Source organism: Tyto alba, unplaced genomic scaffold (assembly GCF_018691265.1).
Source record: "Tyto alba isolate M040663 unplaced genomic scaffold, T.alba_DEE_v4.0 Super-Scaffold_40, whole genome shotgun sequence".
Classification (NCBI taxonomy): domain Eukaryota; kingdom Metazoa; phylum Chordata; class Aves; order Strigiformes; family Tytonidae; genus Tyto; species Tyto alba.
Window position 1 is genome coordinate 1,405,155 of NW_024881316.1, and position 25,255 is coordinate 1,430,409.

At 45.7% G+C, this 25,255-nt stretch overlaps 1 protein-coding gene across 2 annotated transcripts in view; it reads right to left on the reverse strand.

Moving 5' to 3' along the window:
- Positions 1 to 252: 252 nt before the first annotated feature.
- Positions 253 to 25,255, reverse strand: part of LOC104363607 (sine oculis binding protein homolog) — a 119,443-nt gene continuing 94,440 nt past the window's right edge. For both annotated transcript variants that reach the window (XM_033008451.2, XM_033008450.2), the window contains 2 exons: positions 16,880 to 18,834; positions 253 to 2,034 (listed from right to left, as the gene is read on the reverse strand). In XM_033008451.2, coding sequence (XP_032864342.1) covers positions 16,882 to 18,834 — 1,953 coding nt within the window. In that variant the 3' untranslated portion in view covers positions 253 to 2,034; positions 16,880 to 16,881. The remainder of the gene's footprint in view (positions 2,035 to 16,879; positions 18,835 to 25,255) is intronic.

Sequence of the window (25,255 nt, forward strand, 5' to 3'; positions counted from 1 at the left end):
AGGTAGAGGAATGAATAACCACATGCACAAAAAGGAAAAAAAATAATAAAACAACAGCACATTTAAGTGCATTTTTTTTTCTTGGAGATTTATTTTGTTTTAATAAATCTGACACCGGTCAGGGAGAGAGAAAAGCATTGCAAGCCCAAAAGGAAAGCAGAGCACACTGAAGGTACTTCAGATTCTTGCTGTCTTGAAGATGTCTCATCAGTGTTTCTTTGAGCTCTCTCCCTAGACTCAGGAGTTGTTGGATTTTCCCCCCACCCCTTTTTTTTTTTTTTTTTTTTTGTTGTTTTTTTTTTTTTAAAAAGCGAGCTTACTCGCCCGGTGTGTTTTCCAAGCTTTCACAGCTCTAATAAATAAGGAGCACCTGTAAAACAGTAGCTTGACTTAAGTGAATCTGTACAAAGGAAAATATAGAAATACAGTATATACATAGTGCTCATAGTGCACCATCACTACAAGGCTCTGGTTCAACGGACTCTGCTACCCTGCTCCCAACACTGCTGACACAGTTAGAGATGCCGCTCCTGCAAACTGCTCCTCACTTCCCTGCAGCAGCCTTATAGAAAAGGTGTACTCTGAACACTCGAGAGTGAACAATTGCTTTATTCGAGTTAGTAAACAGTTACACTGAATCACAAGGTGATCTGAAATTTTTTTAATTTTTTTTTGTTGTTTTTATTTTTTTGTGGGGTTTTTGAAGGGATTTTTGTGTTTTTTTTTTTTATTTTTTTTTTTTTGTTTTTTTTTTTTGTTTTTTTTTTTTTGTATTTGTCAGAATGGGATACTCCACGACTCTCTTACCAATTCAGTGCCAGTATAACATGCTCTAGTGTACTTTTGGACTCTTGGCTACAACTGTACAAGTGCACACAAGTAAATTCTACCCTGTTATCCTCCACCCACTGATTGAGGATCGAATTGCACATTTCTCTTAACCATGACAGGAGAAAGCAAACAGTGAAACAGAATCATGGGGGATCTTTCTCACTTTACCCTTGTTTTCATTGGTTTGTCCATACCATTCTAATTATCATGAAAGGGCTATGCATATGGAGAGATTGTCTCACTGCCTTCCTGGATCACTGAAAACCATCAGGGTTGAAATTTCATCCAAGTCTTTCGTGACGCCCAGCAAATATTCCCCTCAGATTATTTTACACCTTGAGGGAATTTTGGTCTTTAGTTCAACACTCTTGCTCTGTTCCCAAATGGGGCGCTATTTAGGGGAATTTAAAGAGAAAGCTGAGAAGAATAAACATTTACTGAGTTCTCTTGGCATTCAGTCTCTGAAAAACCACAGTATAAACTATTCATGCTGCTTCTTACATCTGTCAAATCAAAAATTAAAAGCCATAAAAGTGTAACACTGAAAATATGGCATTAGAAAGGATAAAGGTGGCCTTTGTAAAAATAACAAGGAAAGTATATTAGCCAATAAAATATTCTAACTCTTCATTTAAAAGTGCATCATGGGTAGGACAGAGATGACTCTGAAGCGTTGCTACTCCAGTATTACCCCTTTCCCCCATCAAAACTTGAACAGGTCCAAAACCATACAACGCAATTCACGATTCTTAGTGTAGCAGCAAAACCACAGCAGTTTTTCAAAGGAAAAAAACAAAAAATTAAAAAAAAAAAAAAATCTGTATCATTGTCCAGTCTCAAATATCTGAACTTCGAAGTCAGAGAGGGAAAAGTACCTACGTTGGTCCGTGTGGTTTTTGAAACCAGGGTGAAAAATCCCCCCCAGCAAGAAACCAAGAGGAAAAAGCGTTCCTTGGAGGAGAAGAGGGGTGGTTGCAGGAATGCTGAGCACACTGTGTGGGTCCATGATGTGCTGTCTTCTGGGTCAAAGGCACCCGTGGGACCGAGGCTTCCTCGGAGGGGCTTCGTGACGGGAAGCTGCTTTCTTTGCTGGACTTTTAGCCGGAGGGGGGTGGCGAGCGGACCAGCCGGTGTCATTCGGTGGAGCGACGTGGTTTGCTCTGCTCCCTTTCTCCATGCAAGGTACCCTGTCGGCGAGCGTCCCTGCAAAGCAGACAAGCAGAGGTGGTCAGGGCGAGCGGCGGGAGGCTCACCGCCGGCGGGCCGGGCACCGCCCGGGATCACATCGCACGCAGCCTCACGCGGGGCTGAGACACGAGCCCACGGCTTCGGCCTCGGCGGCCCCTCCTGCCGCAAGGGCCACGGGCACGGCGCACCCAGCCCGCGAGGTCGCTGGAGAGGAAGATGGAGGAATTTCTGTGATAAAAAGCTGGAAACCGATATAATAATAGTTCATTCTCTGGGTTTCATAGAGCGCCTTTCATCCTAGAAGAGCACGGGTGAATAATGATACTTTGCAATTATACAGTACCCTTCATCCCTTGATCTCGGTGTGCTTTACAGAGCTGGGATGTACTGCTCTCTGCATGGCACAGGCGGGAAAGCGGAGTCGGAGAAGGAGAAGCTTTTGGTCCAGGACCCCCCAAGTGCCAGGGCTCCCCAGGGACACCTCAGCGCACGGGCTGGTGTGCAGCTCCACGGGGCTGATCGGCCTCACGGAGAAACTGGGAGGGTACCCAGTGACAGCTCCACTCTCACGGAAACACGCACCTCCCACTGACAGAGCTAACTCTGTAGATACTATCCTTGCCATGCATGCAGACTGAAGACGGCCCTCTTGGCCTTTCCCCAAATCCACAGTCATACAACACCGAGCTGCAGCGAGGGAGGTCGGGCTGGAGTGCCTCACAGCCTCCTTGGTCATCTCTTGGGATGGTCTGTAACCGGTGTTGTGCCACCACCACAGCAGCTACAGCGCCGGCGTGTCACAACCAGCACAGCGTGGTGACTGACACTGCCTAGCATGACAAACAGAATTCAAATAAAGGCATTTTAGGACCCAAAGCAGAACCGGGCATTACTCTCACTGAGGTAAACTGCTACTAAGATCTCACGTTTTCAGTGCTGGATGCATATATTTGCATGGACCGTGTGTGAGATGAGAACAAAACTCTGCAGATCCTGCTAGAGCATATCCCAGAATTAGGCAAAGAGCTTAACTTTCCAGTTGTTCCCCTTCTTCCATCCTGGTCCTCATCTCCAGGTCCATTTTTCTCCTTTATCTGGCCAGGTGTTCTGACCAATTTTTTTTTCTTTCTTTTCTCATTTTTTAGGACACAATAGGGATGCATCCCACAGGACGTATTCAGATAAACCCCCTTCTGAAGCCCACCGGTGCTTTGACCAGGTGAACAATACTGGAGCAAACGTAGCTTTATTGATTTGAGGCATTCAGAAACTTGCATGATAGCTCCCCTAAAATAAGGTGAGCTATGCCAGTGGTGAAGGCCAAGGTCATGACAATTGTTAGAATCACATTTTTGAAAACAGAAATCACCTTCTCATCAATCTAATGCAACTAACGACACCCCAGTGGTTATAAGCCTTAGTTTATCTAGGGGCTACTGGATGATATGCCATGGCCTCACGTGCTTCTGCTTCCCTTGCCAGTTGACCATGTAGACTGCCTAGCAGGGACCGTCCTCTCTCTCGACACAGCATGCTTTGGACTCTGTCTCCTTGGATGGGATCTGCTGTCCCCTAAAGATTCAGACTGAAACTCTGAAGTACTTAGTGGTCCTTAATCTTGGTGCTGGGTCACATTTTCCCTCTCAGCCTGCTTCACAATTTCCTCTTCACAGTGGCTCCTCTGTGAACCCTCTCGTCACTGTGCTTGCGTCCCCCCTGCCAATGCTCCACCCTTCCCGAAGCACAGACTGGAAGACACATTGAATACGTTGACCAGCATAAACTCCCAGAGCACGGAGACTACTATATCTAGGTTAAGGAGTAACATTTGGGCTTTCAGGCAATGTGCCCAGAAGGATGAGCAGTTTTGTGTGTACAGAGAGCTGTGGACAAGAACTAGACCGAGAACTGGGATGCATCCACCTACTAACTACTCCCCATAAAGTACACGACTGCTTTCTGTCACTTTTTGGCTTGAAATCTTGCTCTGAGATTAACTAAAAAGGCGAGCAGAGAAAATAAACCCAGTAATGTCTGCATGAAACCTCACTCTGCACTTCAGGTATTTTGCCTCCTCCTCTCTTTCCATACATCAACGGAAATGAATTTCCATCCCTCACCAATCAGTCTCAAATGGCATGGCACAGCACAGACCGATAAGTGATTTGGGAGGGAGGGCATAAAGTTCACCAACTCTCGGTGCTTTCTGCCTGGAGCAGTCAGCTAGCTTTGTAAGTTCTGTCTATTTTCCTCCACTGCAGATAGACTCAGTGTAACAGAGTGTGCAGACTGGAGAGAAGGACCTTCCCTGTTGATTGGATCATATGGCAGTAATTGCGTTTGATGAATGCATCTTTGTAGCGATCAAGTGACAGAATAAAAATCCCTATCAGGCATAGCATGCAAAGTTTTATGAAGAATTGAGAACACCCTAGTCATCACCACTTCACAGTTAGACGTTATACACCTCGTGCCAACACCAGCGTGCATGACCAGCACAATAAAGTCAGCTATTTATATCTCCCACAAAAACCAAATTACTTTTTAGGAGAGCAACATATGCTCTTCACCTCAGCTGAACTTGCCCTCAACACACATCAAATATTGCTGATCAGATAGAAGAATTGCATCAGCTACAAAAGAAGAATTTTCGTAAGCGTAAAGCCATGGAATCGCGCCGAGGCAAGCACACTGGGTTTTGCCTGCTTTCCAAAGCTAAGCAGGGCTGGACTGATCCTGGGTTGAAAGACCACCAGAAGTCAGAGGTGGGCTGTAGTTCCTCCCCAAGGAGGCAGCATGGAAAAGATGACAGAAATAGAACAAGTAGGAAGGCTCATTTCTGTCCAGCTGTCAACGAAGGGGGGAAAAAGGAGAATAAATTGACTGCGTGATGACCCAGCAGCTCAAGCAGGTAACCTGGAGGTTCAGTCATCCACGCAGGCTCAGATAGCTCCCCTGGACAGCAAGTGAAAGCCACACCGACGCCCTCTGTTAGTCATAACCTGAGCAGTGAGCAGCTATGAAACAAGCTGCACCAACGTAGAGCTTCCTCTTTGGTTTATGCCCTGACATGTGATGATTTAAATCCTTGCTCAGAGCAACACAGAGTCAGAGCTTGGCAGGACAGTTTGGCAGCTAGGGCAAAGCCTCCCCGGCAAGCATCCCTCCTCCCTTTCTGCAGCTAGCCAGCTCTTTCCAGGTGCTGCTGTAGTCCTACGGCCCTTGGTCCCGCGCAGCCCCTGGGACCGGCGTGGTGGGAAGCTTGGCCTGGCTTGGCAGAGCCAACTGCTAGAAGCTCTCCTCACTCTGCTCCCCCTCCACGCCTCCACGCCGAGGAGCTGGGCAGCTCAGCTGCGGGGGGGGCGCTTCCTTCTCCTGCTCCCCCCAGACCCAAGCGTGGACCCCTGCGTGCCCGCTCCCAGCGCTGCCCCACGAGCCGAGTGCTGCCACGCCGGCAGCACGCTCCTGCCAGCAGCCAGAGCTGCCAGAAGGACCTGGTGCCCTCCCCAGACATGTCCTACCTCCCCAGAGGGGCCATGCCATTGACGTGGCTTTGGGCACATGCGCGCACGCAGAGACACACACAGCTTTTTCTAGGGTCGCCTCCCCCGCGTTCTGTGCTCCATTGAACATTTCTGTCTCCAGATCCACATCTTATTGTTCAGAAAAAAATTAGAGACTGGGTGGGGAAGGCTGAGGCAACTGTTGATGTGGGCTGGCATGGCAGAGTTTCCATCATTTAGCACAGCACTTAATTCACCCAGACAATGAATGCTGATGTGCTAAAAGAGGCCTAGTTCATCTGGGACATGCATGGCCCTAGAGTAAAGGCACTGCAATTATTTTCTCAGGGAAACTGCTCTGAAGATAAACCACAAGAGTGCAGCTAAATTCAGCATGGGAGCAAGCTCAGCCCTGGAAACACTCTGGAATCATCTGTTACTTGTAATAGTTCTGTAATTTATTTTATATATATATATATATATATATATATATTTAGCAATTCTTAAAGCAGTTCAAGCTTCTTCATTAAAACCTTCCCCTTTGAATACTTGATGATTTATCCTTCCACGAGCTAACTGAAGGGATGCCACATTGCAAGAGTCAGGGGAGGCCTTCAGCACGAATGGGATGACAAGCAGGGTCCTTAAGCACCAACCCTTGATTTTGAAGGTGGTGTTTTCCTTCTGCTCTCATTTTGTAAACTATGGATCCTTCTCAGCTTTGGGTCAGACACGCAATTCAGGCTCTCCTGCCTACTGAAACACGAGCTGTAATCTGAGCAGACATCGTAACTTCAAGGAAGGCATTGGGGAAGAGGCTTGGGATTTGCCCTCCTTTATGCCTAGGCAGAAGTGGTAAGGACAGCTTAGTCATCTCCAACTCTGTGACTGAACTGTTGAAGGGATGCATCGGAGGACACGCTTGCAATTGCATCCAGTCACCTTGTAGTCAGGGAAAGACCTTGAAGTAGAAACATGAACTGGAAAGCAGGAGGTCTGCTGTGTGCTGATTTCTGCTTCCTGCATCTATTCCTAGAAAAGACTTTCGGGAAATTTCATGGAATCACAGTCATAGAATACCATGTTGGAAGAGACCTCAAGGATCATCTGGTCCAACCTTTCTCAGCAAAAGTACAGCCTAGACAAGATGGCCCAGCACCATGTCCAGCTGAATCTTAAATGTGTCCACTGTTGGGGAATCCACCGCTTCCCTGGGGAGAATAGTCCAGAGGCTGATTGTTCTCATTGTGAAAAAGTTTCCTCTTGGGTCCAATTGGACTTTCCCCAGGAGTAACTTGTCCCCATTGCCCCTTGTATAAAGGCAGTCTCCATCTTCCTTGTAGCCACCCTTTAAACTTTCACCAGTTTACATCTATGTTTGGCCCCTTGCTGGTATATTTAGTCCTGTCCCTCACTAAACTCATCCAATGTATGTTAAATTGAACCCTGAAAGTAGCTAATGAAATGAGGAACAGGGACGTATGCCACCATGCCCTTGTTACGTAGCAAGGAAACGGTAGAAATAAAGTTCCAGGCTTGCCTTTGTGCTCCTGCACAGCCCAAGGGAAAATCACCTCTTAAAAAGAAGGAGCAAAGGAATCTTCGCTGTGGAAGAGACCTTGAGAGTCACCAAGAAGATGCGGGGTCTGTGTTCCTGGATTTACCAGGCAGCCAGTTCACTGAAGAGAAATGAGACAGAAATGAAGCCTCTTTCAGAACCAGTGACAATCATTCAAAACCCAGCTATCTAACAGCGGAGTCTGATCTTGACTGCTTTGTTCCAGCCCCAGGCTCCACAGCAGGGATACAGCATAAGATAAAGGGAAAAGGAGTCTCCTCCATCCATTACACATTTCCATAAAGATAGTGCTTCCCCCAAAATAGGAGTACAGTCTTGGCCTGGGTAAGCACGCAGGTCTTCTTCATAGCCAGTGGAAACAGGATTCCCTAAATTCAGCAGAGAGCAGCCGCATACCCTGGGGAGAACGTCCTGGGCTGCTGTAAATCTTCCCCTGTACCACAAAGCAGCAAGGCAGCTTCACCATGCAACCCGCCCTGCCCGGAGCCAGGGGACACGGCACCTCCTCGCCCCTTTCAGGTTTGGATTCTCCTGGGTAAAACAGCTGCCACGAGGAACCCATGCGGCAGCATTTTAAACTTCCATTTCCTCATGTTCCCATCACTGTCAGGCTTTTTGTGAAAGCAGCTCCCCACCGAATCGCACTGCTTTCTCCTTTCCTCTCCTTGTGATACTGGTAGAGGAGAGGCAGAGGCTCACAAACTTTAACCTGGGGGGACCGGTGTCCTCATTCTCCTTCCCATACCCAGGGGTGCTCCAGAACAGGCACTACGTTCAGTGCTCTGAAACACATCTGGGCAGAGCCTCTCCATTCACCAACTTTGGAGGAAGTCAGAGGAGACCAGTCTTGGAAGGCCGAGAAAAACATTTGGGCTCAGCTCCCAGATTCCAGCATCAGTGCTGCTGCCAGGCTTCTCTACCATTGTCATCCTTCCTTCCCCACCTATACCACTTTCTACTTTTCAAAGTAGCAATCTCCCCAGAACGTCTCTAAATATTCTCTTCATATAATTCTTTTTCACCATTTCGAATAAATTACTCCCGGTTTAACCTGTTATAGAACAATTTCTCAGCGAGTTCATGAAACTTGCTTTCAATCTGAACTCAAGACAAAACCAGTGTCAACCAGGGCCTCCTGCCCACCCCCACGGCACCATTTTTCTCCAGGTTTTTACTTACAGGGTTTATGTTCCGGTTTACATTTTGGAGCATTTCGAGATATGTATGAAAGTCATGCAGAGAGGAAAATGCCATCACAGTTCTGGACTTCTAATCTCAACCGTAGCACCTGCCGCCTCTGGCCATGTCCCCTGTGGCAGACCACAGAGCCTGCCTGGGCCAGATCCCGCTTTACACTGGGGTAACTGGGTCTATCTCCACGACAAAAAGGCAGCCCATTGCCCTCCAGTTACTGCAGCACCAGTTTATTTGGCAGACCTGTAAACAGTTTGCTGTGCCCCACTGATGCTTCGTGTGCAGATGTGGCAGAAGATATGATTTTCCTTTTAAAAATCCAGCCAAATTTTCAACTAATTCTCCCATTCTGTGTTGGGAATAAAGCTGAAACTTTACAAGGATCTTTTTGCAAAAAAATAACCAACAAAAAAACAAAACATAAAAACTAGAACAGAAGGAAAACCAAATCCAGACAGTTTCTACTCTCCTTTCCCGAGAACAGGCAACCACTGTGATGTGATAACCCTTCTTTAAGCCCCTGATTTTGTCTGAATCAGAATAGAAACTTCAACTTGAATTTCAGCAGCCTCCTGTGGGCCCAAACCACTAGGATTTTGGCTATTCTGAGGTGCTTCTCAATTTTCTTATCCAAGCTGATGTCTCCAGTAAAACCAGCTAAATAGCCAGAAAAAGGCAGATTAACTGTGGGTAGCGGTGTAGAGGAGGACGGATATGGGGGTCTTGCTGAGCAACAGCTCATACCTCCCTGTGAGAGTCCTTCTCCTCACCTGGGTTATGTCTGGGCCTGGCTTTTTCATCTGAAACGCCACTGTGGGCCACAAAAAACAAACCAACCAACCAACCCTCTAATAATAATAACACTGATTTTTTTTTTTTTTTTTGCAGAAGCAGCATTGAATCTTTTTAGTGAAAAGTTTCAGCATCCCACATCATGAATCAATCAACATCTTCCCATGAATGACCCTTCCATCCATCACCATCTTGGGATACATGCCTGGCACCATCCCCATGGGGTTCCTCTCTGGTTTTCACAGCCCCCATCCTGTTTCATTTCAGCCTAAGCTACAGCAGGTGCAGAGTCATCCAAAGGCAAGGGGACAGGCTCAAGTGGCCAAAATGTCAGGTAGATTATGCTGTGGGGGAAGGAAGAGGAAAAACCCATCAAGAAGACGTAAGGAACAAGAGGGTGAGACCTGACATAGACATCAGTGCAGCGCCAGGCACCTTAGGGCACCTCCCTTATGCCCAGCACTGCTAGACACCGAGCAACCTGCGTCGGACCCACCCCTTGGTTTAGATTTTCTCTATTTCCCACCTCCACTCCCACCTCAGGAAAACAGGAACAGTGTTTTTACCACCAAGGTAACTGCCTCAGCAATAATTGGTAAACTGCTTCACATAAAACTGAATTGGCATTTAACTGATCTTTGAAATTTAGGGTCAGAATTCAAGTTTGCAGTGACCTCATCATGTATTTTTTCTTATCTACTCATGTTCAAGCATCATTCAGCTGGAGAATTTTGATGGCAAAGGGTTTTTTTTCCCCTCCTTTTGAATAAACAACTTAGAAGTGGCAGCACAACTGGCCCATGAAAGCTTATAAATATTTGGAGTGTAAGCAGGCAACACCAAGTTTTACATTTAACCACGTGCACGCCAAATAAATAGCTGAAAATTGCTCTAACTATAGGTTTCAATATCAATCGGCAAATGATGGGATGCAGATCTTTCCAGAGAGGTCGGGAACTCGATAGTTATTTTACTCTGCACTACCCAGTCCCTAAACCCCCAATTTTTTTTTTTTTTATTTTTATTTTTTTTTTGTTCCTGGAAATGTGTGCTTCCATAGAAGATGATTACACTACACAGGCCGAAAGCCCGGAACCGGGACTGGAAGATGGAGTGAAGCAGAGAGTGGGGGCATCCTCTCGGCAAACACAGTTCAGCCTCTTTTGCCCCTAGATAATTTGTTTTTGTAGGTTGGCTCGAGTTTAAGACAATAATGTTTCAGAAACACTTGGAAAAGCAAGCCAGCTGCAGGGAGGATATCGTTACAAATTGAGACACATGTTGTACAGGAATACCATTCTTTTCAAATACCAAAATCGTGTCTGGGGAAGTAAAGCCGTGCAAATGAATCAGAGGCAGGACCTCGGTCTGTAACGCTCTGAGGGCCTTCAACTTTCATTAGAGGCACCAAGTGCTGAGTGCGCACAGTACTGCACAGGATCAACGCAGGTATTTAATTAGCTCTAATTTGCATGGCAGAAGCAAATGTTGAATAGTTGACGGTTCTGCAAAATGTCAGAGGTTACTTCGATTCATGGCTCTCACGAGATGATCCCACACGCTTCCAAACACAACCTCTGGTCCTGGGAGTGAAATGCAACTCATTATCAAAATAGTGTAAATAAGGTAGTGATTAGTAGGCCTCAGCCATGAGGCCTTGGCTGATGGAGGCACCCAGGAATGTGCTTAACTTGTCTGTTTTGTTCTGTGGGACCTAAAAATAGGCAGGGAGAGACTCAGCAGGTAGTCTGGAAACAGAACGTGCTTCAGAAAATCTTGCTTGTCACAGTCTGATTTCCTCCTGATTTCTTGCTCAAACAGCTTTTCTTCTGCTTTGCTTTAATCTCCCCTTTTTAAACAATAATTTAATTTTATCTTAAAATCTACTGCTCACTGCTTGATTACGTCCAACTTTTTTGCAACCACAGTCCTCAAAAGTGTTGTGCTCCTTCCTGACCCACTTTCAGATACTGCTCGGAATATTGAGAAATAGTTTATAAGCTCCTCACAGTTGTTCAGAGCTCACTGCTCCGCACTGAAGGTGGCTATGGTTGTTTCAGGGTCAAGCTTCACAAAGGCTATCAGGTGCTTAGCTCCTCATCGGGTTTCAGCTGCAATCAGACACATACTGTCCAGGATCTCAGCCTCTGAATGTAAAGGCAATTGTTGTCTCAGATGATGTTTTTACAAGGGTGCCTGCCTGTTATACTATGGTCTTTGTTGTTAGGGACTCTGCATTTAATCATGAGTTGTGCTTTTTTTTCCCCCCCGTAAACCTTCCCTGAGCCACTGACTTTGGTAGCTTGACAGCACAAGAACAGACTGATGGAGACCCAGAGTCTCCCCCGGTGCCCATTTTACACTTAACACTTTTGAATGCAGCTGAATCTACCCTGCACCGACTGAAATGAGAGCAGCGTTAGGCCTTATAGATATGAAAATGCTTGGACAGTCTTTAAAGCCTGACAGTTACAAGTAACTCGTCGTTTCGATATGAACGTGGGTTGTACCAGGTTAGGGAATGGCACGGATTAAGATGCTTATTTCAGTTCAAGTAATTTTAATTTCACAAGACAATTAAAACTAATAAGGGCATCAAAAATATCTCTGAAATCAGTGGTCCCAGATCCTGGGAGCTGTTAGGTAGGCTACAGCCTCCAGGAGCCACAGGCTCTGCAGATTTCTGTGGGTCTGTCAATCACATGATGATATTTTTTGCTGGCTGAAGTTCTAGCCGTGTGTTTTGTTTGCCAGCAGCCCTGGATACTCACTACCTTTGCAAATCAGACCAGGTATAGTTATTTTCTAAATTGGGCTCAAGAGTCAGATTTCATATTTGAAACATATGCCCTAGGAGGTTTTATGGAAAAGCAGGAGGAACCCATCAGGGAACAGCACTTGTTCCTTTGATTTCAAAGAGTGTGCAGTGATCTACGACAGCGTACCACGAGCCTGCTATTTACTGCCACTGAGACGGAAGTTAGTGCTCCCACACCCCGGCAGCAAGATGTGGGAGCTGAAAGCTACCCTGGAAGTATGTCATTTTATACTTCATCATTTTAAGAACTGGGTTTTTTCTTCTTCTTTTTTTTTTTTTTTTTTTTTTTTTTTTTTTTTTTTTTTTTTCTGGGAAATCCTTTTTTCTGATTTAATGTACCTGAGAAGCTACACAGGCAATTTTGAAATGTAAGATCACACTGCTAGAGCCAGGCAGCTCTCAAGGGCAAAGCTTCAGTTCCAAGAAAATGTGTTTAAGGCTTTGTGGTGTTAACGGTCTCTCCTCTTCCCCTTCGGATAAATGGAAAATTTCTGTAGGCTCATAAGAAGGCAGGTGAAGTAAAACTTCTGAACCAGAAGAGTAGGTGTTAAGTGTACGAGTCCAATTACTCTGCTGATTTAAATTAGTTTAGCACCAGTGCAACTACATCCAGTTAAAATTAGCCGAGGCTCTGGCCCATAGTACTGTGTCAACAAAGATGATTAGCATAAAAATGTGTTTAAATATATAAAATCTGGTTTTACGTATACCTTTAAACTCAGATTCTATCCTGATCAGAACAAGAGCAGGGTAAGATGCTGGTAGAGAGATGCTACAGTGACAGGGGAGTGATAAAAACTTTTCAGGCAGAAAGGGAGGTTAATAGCTATGCCCCTTGCCTCAGGAATCCTGACCAGAGCAGGAAATCTTGTGCTGGACCGTTATGGGCAGGGGAGCTCACAGTGGGATATATATTACTTCTGCTCTGAACTGGAGCATTCTGCGTGTTGTATATTTTTATGACTACAATGTATGGACTAGACAGCTGGGGGGCTGGGCCTATAACTCGGCAGATGCTGAGCCCAAGACATTGGGTTGGCTCTGTAGGTGGCCATACTCCTACTATTTCCATTACTTCTGGGAGAAATTCTGCCGACAAAAGCAGAAAAACTCCCTTCTGCCCCCAGCGTAGGACTGGTCGACACACACGCATACACACATACACAGAAGCTAGTTGTGAGTTTAGCACGTGCCACTTAATTTTCTAATTAAGTTTACCATAACTATCACGTTAAATTCAAGCAGACCTTAGTGCTTCCATTTATTTGCTTTAGGAAACCTTGACACCAAAACTGGAGGGTTAAAACTGATCCCGCCTGGACATAAAGCATGTAGGCAGGCAGGCAACACTAACACTGCTAATTTTAGAAACTCACATTGCTCAAAATTGAAAAAATAGCACTCAACAGAATATTCTTCCTAGCTTCATTCCTTTATCATAGTAGGACTTTGGCACCGAGACGTCTTTTGCTGGTTCTTCAAATTGCATCAAGCTAGAACAGCTTGACAGTCGACATCCTGATGGAGAGACTAAACTTTAACATCAAGGATTATGTTGCTGATTAGCACTTCCAATAATCAAGTAATTGGTACATTAAATAATCCAGAGTTTGGCAACTTGCCTGAAAAGGTCACGCTTGCATTGATTCCTTTTTAGAGTCCATGTTGCTATTACACGAATTCAATCTGTCTGTCCAGAACTCTAGCGTAAAAATATTTGGCTAATTTCCTTCTTTTCATACAATTTGACAGGAAATAAAATCCAGGAAAAGTTGTACATTAGGGCAGTATGTTCACATTTTCCAACTAGGGTAGGTGGGGAGAAAGAGAGAAAAAGACAGCTCTCCGGACTTTTTATTCTCCTGGGTTAGCATGGCCAGCTGCAATCAATACAAATCTCCAAAGGCCCAAGTCAACACAATTATTAGTGCAGCTCGTCCCCTCCGAACAGACACGGGCCGGTGCTGAGCCCTGTGCAGCCTCCACAGACAGACTGCTGGGAGGCCAGAAATCTGAGCAGCCCCCCCTTCTCCCCTGGACCGGCTACTACCAGCACTAGTGAAAGGAGGGCTCTGCACGAAACCAAAGAGTCCTCACCTCAAATCAATCATCAGAGCTGCGCAAATCACTTGTGCGTGCCTTGAGGGGCTCCAAACCCACCCGCATTTCACTGAGGTACCCACTGGAATGAGATGTTTATCACGCTGTTTATTTCTGCAGAGTGTTTTGGGTTTCCTCTTTCCCTTGAAGCACACAAGGAGCCGGGTCTCAGATCACTTCTGCATAAAGGCTAAGTCTTTTCTTTTTGTGGAGAAAGGAGGGAATGGGCACAGAGTGACTCATAACTACCACCATGCCATGCTACGTTACTGCACAGACCCTCGAGGCACGGCAGACACCTAGGCTGGGCTTTTTAACTTTCAGTGTCTATGGGGACATCTATGTCTGTGCCAGTCACCCTAAGTTTCCTTAACAGCACGGAGAAGTAGGCACTCCTAGGGCACAGCTCGCCTGAGCTGTGTTAGCTGTCGACTTCAGGATGAGCTCAGCTGCCTCTCTGAAGAGCCTGCTTCTCTAGGTTGATTTTAAAGAGAGTTTAGACAATTAGCTCAGCTGTGTCTTCGTTCCGGATGTCTATATTGGGTCAGATTAATCTTGCCTGGCAACCTGAACACTTTCATGTAAGATTACCCTTACACTGAGACAAAGGAATATGTAAAACTCTTGACGAATGGGAAAATGGCTACTCCTGAGGATAACCACAGTGGCAGTTATTGACATTTAGAGAATACAAAGAACTGAGGGCAATAACTGAGTGATAAAGCATCTTTCTTGTCTTTTCAATGCAGCTTGTTCAGTTTGCCCACTTTCTCTGTCAAATACAATCCATGTAGTGATGTCACGTACAATCGTGTCAACAGGCAAAAACACACGAGTCACTGAAGCCAGAACTCTCTCTTGAGTTTTATGGCTTTGGCTCTGGATGATGCAAAACCCTTTTAGGGATCGGGACCTTGCAGAGGTGGCAATACTGCAGCCTGGAGAGTCTGGGCAAACATAAATAGATGCTAAGAACCAGCCTGGTTTTGATTACAGTGTCAGCACACAAATGTGCAAGTCTCTTAGCACTGGCTTGAAACAAATGACAGCTATGGGGAGCTTGAGCAAGGTGGGAAAGGATGGGTTAACCACGGTTCTCCTAGAATTAAATAAAAGGGATACAGTCAAATAGTGGCCTTCTCACTAGATCAAATCACGACCCCTAGGTAAAAGCATGTGTACGTTTATGAAGAGACAATTTTTCAAATGCCAAAGGTGGCACACTGGGGTTTGCAATGAAGATCTCGCTGCTGAGAGGGGTGTGTAGTCCATCCACACCTCAGGAGTGGGTAGGGAGATCCCCATTACCAGGGCCTAGGAGTGTGTGAAGATTTTAAATATTCATTTGACTTCCTAGTTATCGTATATGTTGGTTATTAGTCCAAGAAAGTTATCGTTGTCCTCTGTTCTTACAAATGTATCTTTTAAATGTGCCAGCACATGCCAAGAGCAAAGAATAATGGTTCTGTTCCACAGAAGAAAGTAAATAAATACTGTTTGTGATCAAGGGAAGCAACATTTCCAGCACTGCAGCCAGCACAGGGAACACGGCGTTAACAAATAAAAAGGGAGTCCCGACTGTACTGCGGTATCTTTGATGGTGCAATTAGCCTGCACTGATGGAGCAGGGAGATGCTGCGACGGCCCAGATTCCACAGCCTGCGCTGCTTTCTCTGGATGTAGGTGCCAAACCCTCCAAGGCAATATATACGTATTGCACCGCTGCAGTCACTATTTGTGCTACCAGGGACAGGGGTTTACGGGAGGCTACAGAATATTCTACGGATTGTAATGAAATCTGGCATGTCATCAAGCCACATCCGGCAAACCGTCCGTATGTTACTGCTGAACAGATTTCTTTCAACACCCACCATTTTCCCTTTTTCTGAAAGAAGCTCTCCACGCTTGTGAATCTAAACAAACGCAATTACATTTGTTTCTTGCGCGCAGGTTTGAAGCACCAGACATATATTAAACGAACAGTTTTACAAAGGCGCTGTTTTATCAGGGGGATTCAGTAGGCTGGGAATAGGGAATGAAGGGCGGGGGATTTCTGCCTCTGGAGCACTGTCCTTGGACAAGCCGCAGTTGGTGGTGGACTTAACCACATCTCTGCCTCGCTTTGCAGCCCTGCCAGCAACCACGCACATAAAACAACCGCAGGGCTGGGGGAAACCTCAACTGTTTTTCTAAGGCGGGTGACTTGCACCAAAGGCAGATACCGCAGGCGAGAGAGTAAAGCCTCATGGCACGGGTCTTGCCGAGATAAACTACAGCGGGCGGTCCCTGGGCACCGACACCCAAGGAAGGAGAGACTCAGGGAGAGGGGGTTCGCTTCCCGGAGAACAGCCCAGCTGAAAGCCAGGGTGTGGTCTGGAGGCAGACCAAAGTAAGATGGTTGGAGATGGCCATTTGGTAAATCAGCTGGATGTGAGCTAGCGGGAAGCAGCTGGGTCATCCTGCTCTATGCTGTGCTGTAGGGACAATTTCAGTCATCATCACGAAGGCTTGAGTTGCTGCGTGACTCAGCTGGAATAAGCAAGAGGATTAATGGCCCAGACCTAAACCATATCCTAGGCAGAAAACCACTGACTTTGACATACACAGCACAATAACTTCACAGCCAGCACCATCACGAAACATTCTGTGAGCAAAAGTGTAATGAGGCTGCTGATGGATGGAGTACTGACAGGTACAGATGCAATACAACACAAAGAACAATATTAAAACACAAATACCAATAGTTTTCCGAAAGTGCTGATAAATCGGAATCTGCATCTTTCTGGTTCACAAAGGCCACATCCGCACGAGTTTGACCTCATACCTGAAAATACTCGTTCTATTCACACAGAAGGCAGTAGTGATTACACAAACCTTTACTTATTCTGATTTCGAATTCGGAGACACCTCCTTTTCAACGGTGGCTCCAGATCCTCTGGCCCTGTGCTGAGTATTGGCGTTGAGATAATGCACGGCGCGATAGCAGTCTTTTCTGCTGGTTTTGGCACAGGCTGGATCACGCAGCCTGTCTTGGGCAGCATCCGCAAAGCATACGCATGGTCCTCGTCTGCTGGATTGTTAAGGTTCGGGTCCTGTTTGTCTCCCCCAGCAAGGGGCTCCTCCCCGGTCTTCTTGCCAACGTCTCCCTCGAGGTGGCAGTTTGATGCGCAGTTGTTCTCCTTAACGGACTCCAGCTCGCTCACCGCCAGCTCCTCCGGGGGCTGGGGCTTTTTCGGCTCCTGGGGCGGCTCCGGGTTTTTGGAACCCTCCGTGCTCTTGGTGCCATTCACAATGACGTTGCACACCGCTGCACCAGCTTCCAGTCCCGGCGTGCCGGAGGCCAAGGAGACGGGACAGCAGTGAGATCCGTCACTGCACGGTAACGTTTTTGAGTCAACTGGGCTGCAGTTGTCCCTGCAGTCACTGCAGTTCCTTTTGTCTGAGCTACCAAAAGCCAAATTTACAACACTGTTAGGTTCACGTTCAACTTTCACTTGGGCGTGTAAAGCCCTGTGGATAACATTGTGCAGCCTAGACCGGTGGCCTACCGTTAGGTCTATCACACCGTCCTGTGGACCCTGTAGCACACTGGGGAAACCAAATTTACTGTTCACTGGACTACTAGGTCTGACAGTCAAGTCAACAACTTCATTTTTACTGTGCTCCTGAAGCACTTGAGCTTGATTTAGGGACTGGCCTGAGCAGCTCGGTGACGAGTCAGAGGATTTAGACGATCCTTGCTTTGACTCCCGAGGGGATGAAGAGCTATTGGTTGGCTTTGCCCCGGGCGTCTCGCTGGAGGTACTCGGAATGAAGCTTTCGCCGTTGCTGGAGAAGCCATTGGGGGGTTTGGAGTCGTTGATGTGAGGGATGGGGATGGGAATAGGGATGGGGACGGGCAAAGGGACAATGACAGGATATGGCACTAGTAGAGTCGGGGGTGGCACCAGCGGGGCAAGGGATGGCAAGCCAAAGTTCATCATCTGTGGCATAGGCATAGGACCATTTGGCATCATGCTGACAGGGGGAAAGGGAAGGCTGGGCAAAGGAGCTCCAGGAGGGGGAGGCGGCAACAAGCCAGAAGGATTCCCAGGCATGGTAGGCGTTGTGGGGGGATGGATATGAGGGGAAAGCATTGGTCTGTGCATGGGGCTTGAGGTGGGACCCATATTTCTGGGACCACCTGGTGGGGGACCGATTCCAGGAATCATTGGATTAGACAGAGGGCTGTTAGGATTTGAGGCATGGTGAGGCGGCCCACGAATAAACGGTGGTCGGATTTGCTGCATAATTTGCTGTTCCATGAATATGGGCAGAGGAACTGGCCCACGGTTTGTCATCACCATGGGAGGACTGCGAGGTGGGACACCAATTGGAGGCACAATGCTAGCAGGTGGCTGGACAGAAACCGGTGGAATATTTGGATTCTCACTGATGGGAATAGGTTTGGGAACTGGCGTGGGGATTTTAGTGACAGAGCAGTTGGCAGTGTCAGACGGAGAGGCAGTGGTAGATGCTGATGGTCCAGGACCTTGAATTTGGCCAGCTGCAGACGCTGGGGATGGGGCTTTTCTCCGAGCATCTGCTAGCGGTATATTCCAAGAATCTGGAGTCAGCAGCTGCACCCCAGTGCCTTCTGCTTTATTTTCGACTGGAGGATGTAATGTACTGCACAGTCCAGCTGGAAGATTGGCCTGTGTCTCTTTGTAGAAAATGTCCATTTTGTACTGATTGAGACATTTTGCACTGCAGAACTGAAGCCTTCTTTCCCCGTCCCCAAAATCCAGATACTCTTTTGTGTGTCTTATGTGCTTACACCAGTCACATACCTACAACACAGTAATAAAATCAAATCAGGTAAGAAAAGCAATCTTCTCTTCATAGTGTTATTTTAAAAGTCAATTTTCAGTTGCTTTCTAAATACTCACATTATTTTTCTAGCAGAAAAAAAAAAATAATAGTTAAGTTTGTGAAAACTATCTGCTTTTTTATCCAGAATACCGTTGAACTGAACGTCACTCCCTTTTCTGGCTCCCATGGTCTCAATTCTGCCTTATACAGTACATTATATATCTTAAACCCATACCACAGAGAAGAATCCTCAGCTGGCATAAACTGTTATAACACGCATATGTAAGTATACAAAATCCATATGAGTATGGCTGTGGTTATTCCTCAGTGGTAATCTAAGCACACCTGTACCATCTGAGTGGCCATACTATACAGAGATCATGATAACTGGAAAAGGACTCAGAAAGTTGCTGGAAATGAATGCAAACCATTTCTGCTAAACTGCAGCATGCTGTAACCTTTTGTATTCTATTAAGGGTATCAAACAGTAAGCTGGAAAGGGTGTGGTATTTTAAAATGGCATCACAAAGCAAAAAGCATCATTCATCCTTTGCCCTTCATTCCAAGGAGAAACTTGGAAATAGTTAGGACATTTGTGTAAGGTTCAAATAGTCCAAATTTGTGATGTTTCGGCAAGCTGGAATTATTTTCTGAGCTGTTTGCCCACTCTTGTGTACGAGTCACTTTGAGTAAAACTTCTTGGCAAGCAAGGGCCTATTTAGCAACTTTTCAAATACTACGGCAAAAAGTTTGCATAGCAGGCTCATTTTTGTTTTGTTTCTCTGCTTTCCATTTAATCCTTTTCTGTGTTACTATTGGTGTGGTGAAGGCATAGCCAATTTTTTTTTTTTAAAACTAAGGCTGCAGAACTAATTAAGCTGTGAAAGGTTTTCCCAGTTGTAAACCACTAGACACCAAAGTTCAAAAAATAGTCATTCTAGGCTTCAGAATCCATTACTTCAGAGAAATTATTGTGATTTCATTAACACATTAATTTTGCAACACCAACAGCTCTCACAGATGGTGAAGACATGATCTACAATTCAAATATGACTCTTGTTTGCACAAATGCCTTTCCTTCATATGGCATTTTAAACAAGAATTAATATGAGTAATCTTGCCATAGCTATAAACAGATAAACAGATGTCAGATTTTTCAGTGCCTTACTTTTTTGACAGAATTTTACACACACAAAAAACCCCATTTTTGCCATTTACATTAGTTCTCAAAATACGCCACTGTCAGAGATTTTTGGTGCTTTCTATCAGCATGTTGAGCCTATGACCATGTCAGAATACATCCTGGTATTGTTTGTTCTGCCTTTTCCAAATAGCCCATATTAGCTTATTTTGAAATGACCATATCTTTTGTACAAAAAAAAGACAAAAAAGAAAAAAAAAAAGAAGAAAATGATTGTGAAAAGACTGCATTAAAAGGATAATTAATTTTAATAACTATTGGCCATATAAACAATTCAAAACAACATATGTCGGGCATCTGATTACCCATCTCATTTAACTCTCAGCTTTCCTTCAATATAAACAGTGGTGACATTTTTGAGTTTTCAGCACTATATCATTAATATATATATATGTGTGTGTGTGTGTGTGTGCACATACACGCGCTATTTGCTATGGCTATTAGCCCATTCATTTTAACTCTGCATCCTTTCAGTTATCCAGTCATGTTGCTATTTGATTCCCTCTCCTGACTCCCCTCCCCATTCACACACTCACACACACACTCCCTCTCTCTACCACAAAGTTTTTATCTCAACATTTAAAGCAAACTCAATAATTACTTGAGAAGTAACAACTATTAAGTCACCCCTGAAGTTTGGGAATGCAGTGCTTGGATTTTTATCTTGGGCCCGCAGACGCGTGCGATAAAGCCGAGGGGGTGCTGGTGCTGCTCGACGCGTGCGGCATTAGGATGGGCATATTTCCAGCACAATGCCCCATGCAAGGAAGAAAATTTCCCAGGATGTTTCAGACAAGTCCAGCCCCGCATCGAACACTGACGACGCGGCACCCTAAAAAATGTGGGCGAAAAGGCTGTCAAACGCACAGAAGGGTCGGGATAAACGCCTGCACTGCCGCAGTGCATGCATCCATCCCCCCCCCCCCCCCCCCGGCACGGGGCAGGAGGGAAGCAGAAGTGCACCAAGAGGGGCAAAGCGGGGGTACCCCCCCTTCCAAGGGCTCCTGTGTTTCACCAGGCACCGGCTCAGGCTCCGTGGCCATGGCAGACAGCACCGGCGCCGGGCAAGCCCTCGCCACAAGCAGTGCAAGCGTGCAGCGGTGGGCACCGAACCATCCCGGGTATTTGGCACGGGTGTGGGTTTTGCCACCCACCTGGCAAGTCAGCACTGGATCATCTGACGGAGACATCTTATAACCGACCTCCTGAAATTTTCTGGCTTGCCACTGCTTTCCAAGCAGACAAAAGGGGGAATTCGTGAGTCTACGCTGCGAGTCAGTAAGGTACTATTTAACTCGGTAAAGCTGCTGAATTCGCCTTAAAGTCATTTCTGATCAAGAGCTCACTGCTGTAGCCACAGAACACTATCTATTCTGCATGTATGGAATCAGGTTGGACACCACCGCGCTCCCTCTGCCGCTTGCAGGGTATGCTCGTGCCCCAAGGGCTGTGCGAAGAGGCACAGGGGTCTTCACATGAACCCCAAGAGCTGCACAAAGAGGTACCAGGAGCTCCCAGACAGCTCCTGGGGCAGGCTGGTGCAGGATGAAGCCCACCCTGGCCCATCACCCACAAACCCAGTGTCTGCTGGCAGGGGAAAGATGAGGAGGAGACCAGCCCCAGAGAAGACTGCTGTAAGGGATGGGGCAGGACTTCAGGTGAAGCTGCTTCCCTGATTTAGTCCCTGGACAGTGCAGCTAAGACTTGCCCTTCCTTCGGGGCAAAGGAAGAAAACCAACTTGTAAGCCTGCTGCCGAAGAAGCACCTGAGAAATATAACAGAGTGAACCCAGACTCCTTATCTTTCTAGGAAGAGCCCCCTCAGTGACTTTAATTAAGCAGTCTGAAAGAAACATACAACCCCCAAAAAACTTGTGGCATCTTTTCTAATAATTTAATTTTATTAGTTAGTAGTTGAAAAATTCACTGAAATACTTTAGTGTTTTATTGCTGTATTGATTTGTTTATCTCAAGTGGGCTCCTATGTCACTCCTAGCTAAACAAATATTTTCTCTTCCTCGGTAAAATATTTAGAAACCCTGCTTAGAAATTCTCTACTGATTTCTCCTGTTTTCAATAATTCACTGAGGTGCAAGAAACTCTGAAGTCTGCCTGCCTCACTCACATATTGATCACAGACCGTTCTGTATATTTTATCACTAGATAAAATTAATTAAAGCCACAGTAATTCTGTTCCTCTGAACATCCTGGATGGACCAAATATCTAATAATTATCTCATTGATTTTATGCAACATCTCAAAGTGTTGAAGTTAACATAAGTGAGAAATGTCTATCTACTACATCCATGCATTTCATTATTTTTCTTTCTCTTTCTTTTCCTTCCTTCCTTCCTTCCTTCCTTCCTTCCTTCCTTCCTTCCTTCCTTCCTTCCTTCCTTCCTTCCTTCCTTCCTTCCTTCCTTCCTTCCTTCCTTCCTTCCTTCCTTCCTTCCTTCTTTCTTCCTCTTTCTTTTCTTTCTTTCTTTCTTTCTTTCTTTCTTTCTTTCTTTCTTTCTTTCTTTCTTTCTTTCTTTCTTTCTTTCTTTCTTTCTTTCTTTCTTTCTTTCTTTCTTTCTTTCTTTCTTTCTTTCTTTCTTTCTTTCTTTCTTTCTTTCTTTCTTTCTTTCTTTCTTTCTTTCTTTCTTTCTTTCTTTCTTTCTTTCTTTCTTTCTTTCTTTCTTTCTTTCTTTCTTTCTTTCTTTCTTTCTTTCTTTCTTTCTTTCTTTCTTTCTTTCTTTCTTTCTTTCTTTCTTTCTTTCTTTTCTTTTCTTTCTTTCTTTCTTTCTTTTCTTTCTCTCTTGTCTATGCTGCTTATTTAAGACGTAAGTATAATAAAATGTGCTTGTCATACACAGGTAATATGACACCTTACAATATCACACTAAAAGGCAGAACAGCAGTCCCTACAATAAGAAGGAAATTACTGGAGGACAAAAAATGTCACTTAAGAACTAATGAATCAAGCCTGTCTTACAGGATTGATCATTTAAGATGAGGTCAATGAATTTATGATACAAATGGCTATATCACTAGAGGTAATAAAACGGAGCAATATCATTCATTATACATCTAACTAATGACATGCTCAGAGTAATTACAGACTTCTTCTAAAAGCCTACACTGATTAGTTCAGATGTGATAGGTGAAACGTATATATCTTTCTGTTCAATAAAATAACATTTTCTTATCTGTAAAACACACAGCCAATGTATTATTTTTTTAAGTACTTGCATTCTGTACACAACATCGTTGTTCTTCACAACCAGCTCAAAATCTCTTTGTTCATTTATTCCTTCAGCTTCCCTTTTCCTGCCCCATCCTTTCCCTTCACCGTACACGCACGGGAAGAGCTAAACTGTTGCAGAGCGCTTGTTAATGCTGCACACTGGCTTTGGTAAGGCTCACGCACGGGAGTAGCTCCCTGGGTTTCAGCGGGATTAGTCACAAGAGTTAATGCTGCGGGATCATGTTCTGAGGGCCTGACCCAGCACCCGTGGAAAACAATGAGAGACTCCTCTTTAAAGCAATCAATCAGCTTTGGATCTGACACTTAACGCCGGCCTCCGCTCACCCTGCAGTCGGTGGGAGCCCTGCCCCTGACCTCAGCAGGAGCAGAGGCACGGCCAGGGATTTTAGAAGGAACAGCAGCAGAAAATCCCATAGCACAAGTTAACAAAAGGAATGCACTAGAAGAAAATACCGGCTGCGAGGCCGAGTTTCAGACACTTCCTAACAAACATAGGCAAAGCAACCATTTTGTACGTTTCTACCCAAAAGGAGGTGAGGCCAACCGGTAGTGGTGAGCCTGACAGGGAGTGTGAACATTCCAGAGATAAAGGGTCAGACCTTACAAGGTGCTAATAGATCCTCTACACATCTTCATCTCTCTTGGAAAATACTCACAGTACCGCTCCTGGGCAAGCACACTTCGCACTGTGAATGCCAGAACACAAACCCTGAATGACAGAAAGATCAGTAATAAGATAACTGCCTATCTCATTCAGCTGTAACGCAACAACCCTCAAGAAGATTAAATTTACCTAACTGGGGCATGTCCAACGCTAAACAACAGAATGAACATTTCCTTCAGTACATTTAATGTATTTATATTTTAGTGGCGTGTTGCCAGTGTGCTACTTATAAGCTCAATGACTTGATATCATTCATCCGCTTTCCTGTGAAACATGCAGCAATCTACACCAGGAGTCGACTCAGAAGACACTGCATCAGCAGAAACACTACTCACACCTGATACGGGAGCACCAAGGAAGCCAGGACCAAGGGATCCTATAACACTCAGATTTCTCTAATACAGAGAGGGGGAAAAAGCCATTCCTGTTGACATCTGTATCTTTATTTTGATAGAAACATCCAAAACGGTCTCCAGACATGGCCACGAGGTTGCCCCATGGGCACCACACAGGCATCCTGCGGCCCTCGGGCTTTAGGCACAGGGTGATTAATACTTTGATCGGCTGTCAAATGCAGGCACAGAGTTCATCCATTAGTGCAGTCCACCACTAACCTCTGTCTGATCTAGTATCAGACAATAAACACTTCATTAAGAAATAGGCTTGCTAAAATCTGCCTGCAGAGGTATTTACACCAGCCCAGGAGAAACCAGGAACAAGTACTGTGCAAACCCCACCGCTGCGATGCCTTATACACGGCACTTTGGACTAGTATCAGCTCCCCGGTAAAGCTTAGGGAGAGGCAGAAAGGGGTCACTAGGGCAAAGGCAGTCCCTTTTCAGCTTCTCCAGCACCACAGGGTGACTAACAAAGCCTTGACTAACAAGGCTGTCGTGGGACACCTTGCCCAAGGGAGGTCTGCATTGCCTCCTGAGGACCAAGGTCTTATCAAGGATGTTGACACAGGACTGAAGATTATGCCAGCATTGCTTCCTGGCATAAAATCCATGTATTCAACTTCGCTAGGTAGTTTCTACTCCCTTTCCCCACTGTGGTATCCAACTGCTGTCTCTTCATACATGCTCAGACGTAAGTTCTGGCTTCACAGATCCCACTGCACATTTCCTATAGCCCACTCTGGCCCCGGCTGCCTTTTCTTTTAGCCCAGACTGTGTCCCAGGCCCTTCCCTGCGGTTCCCAATGCTGCCACCCACCCAGGACACGCGAGGCGTGGAGGCAGAGACTTGCCCCCCATCCCAAAAGCTGCAAGGCGAGCACACAACCCCCC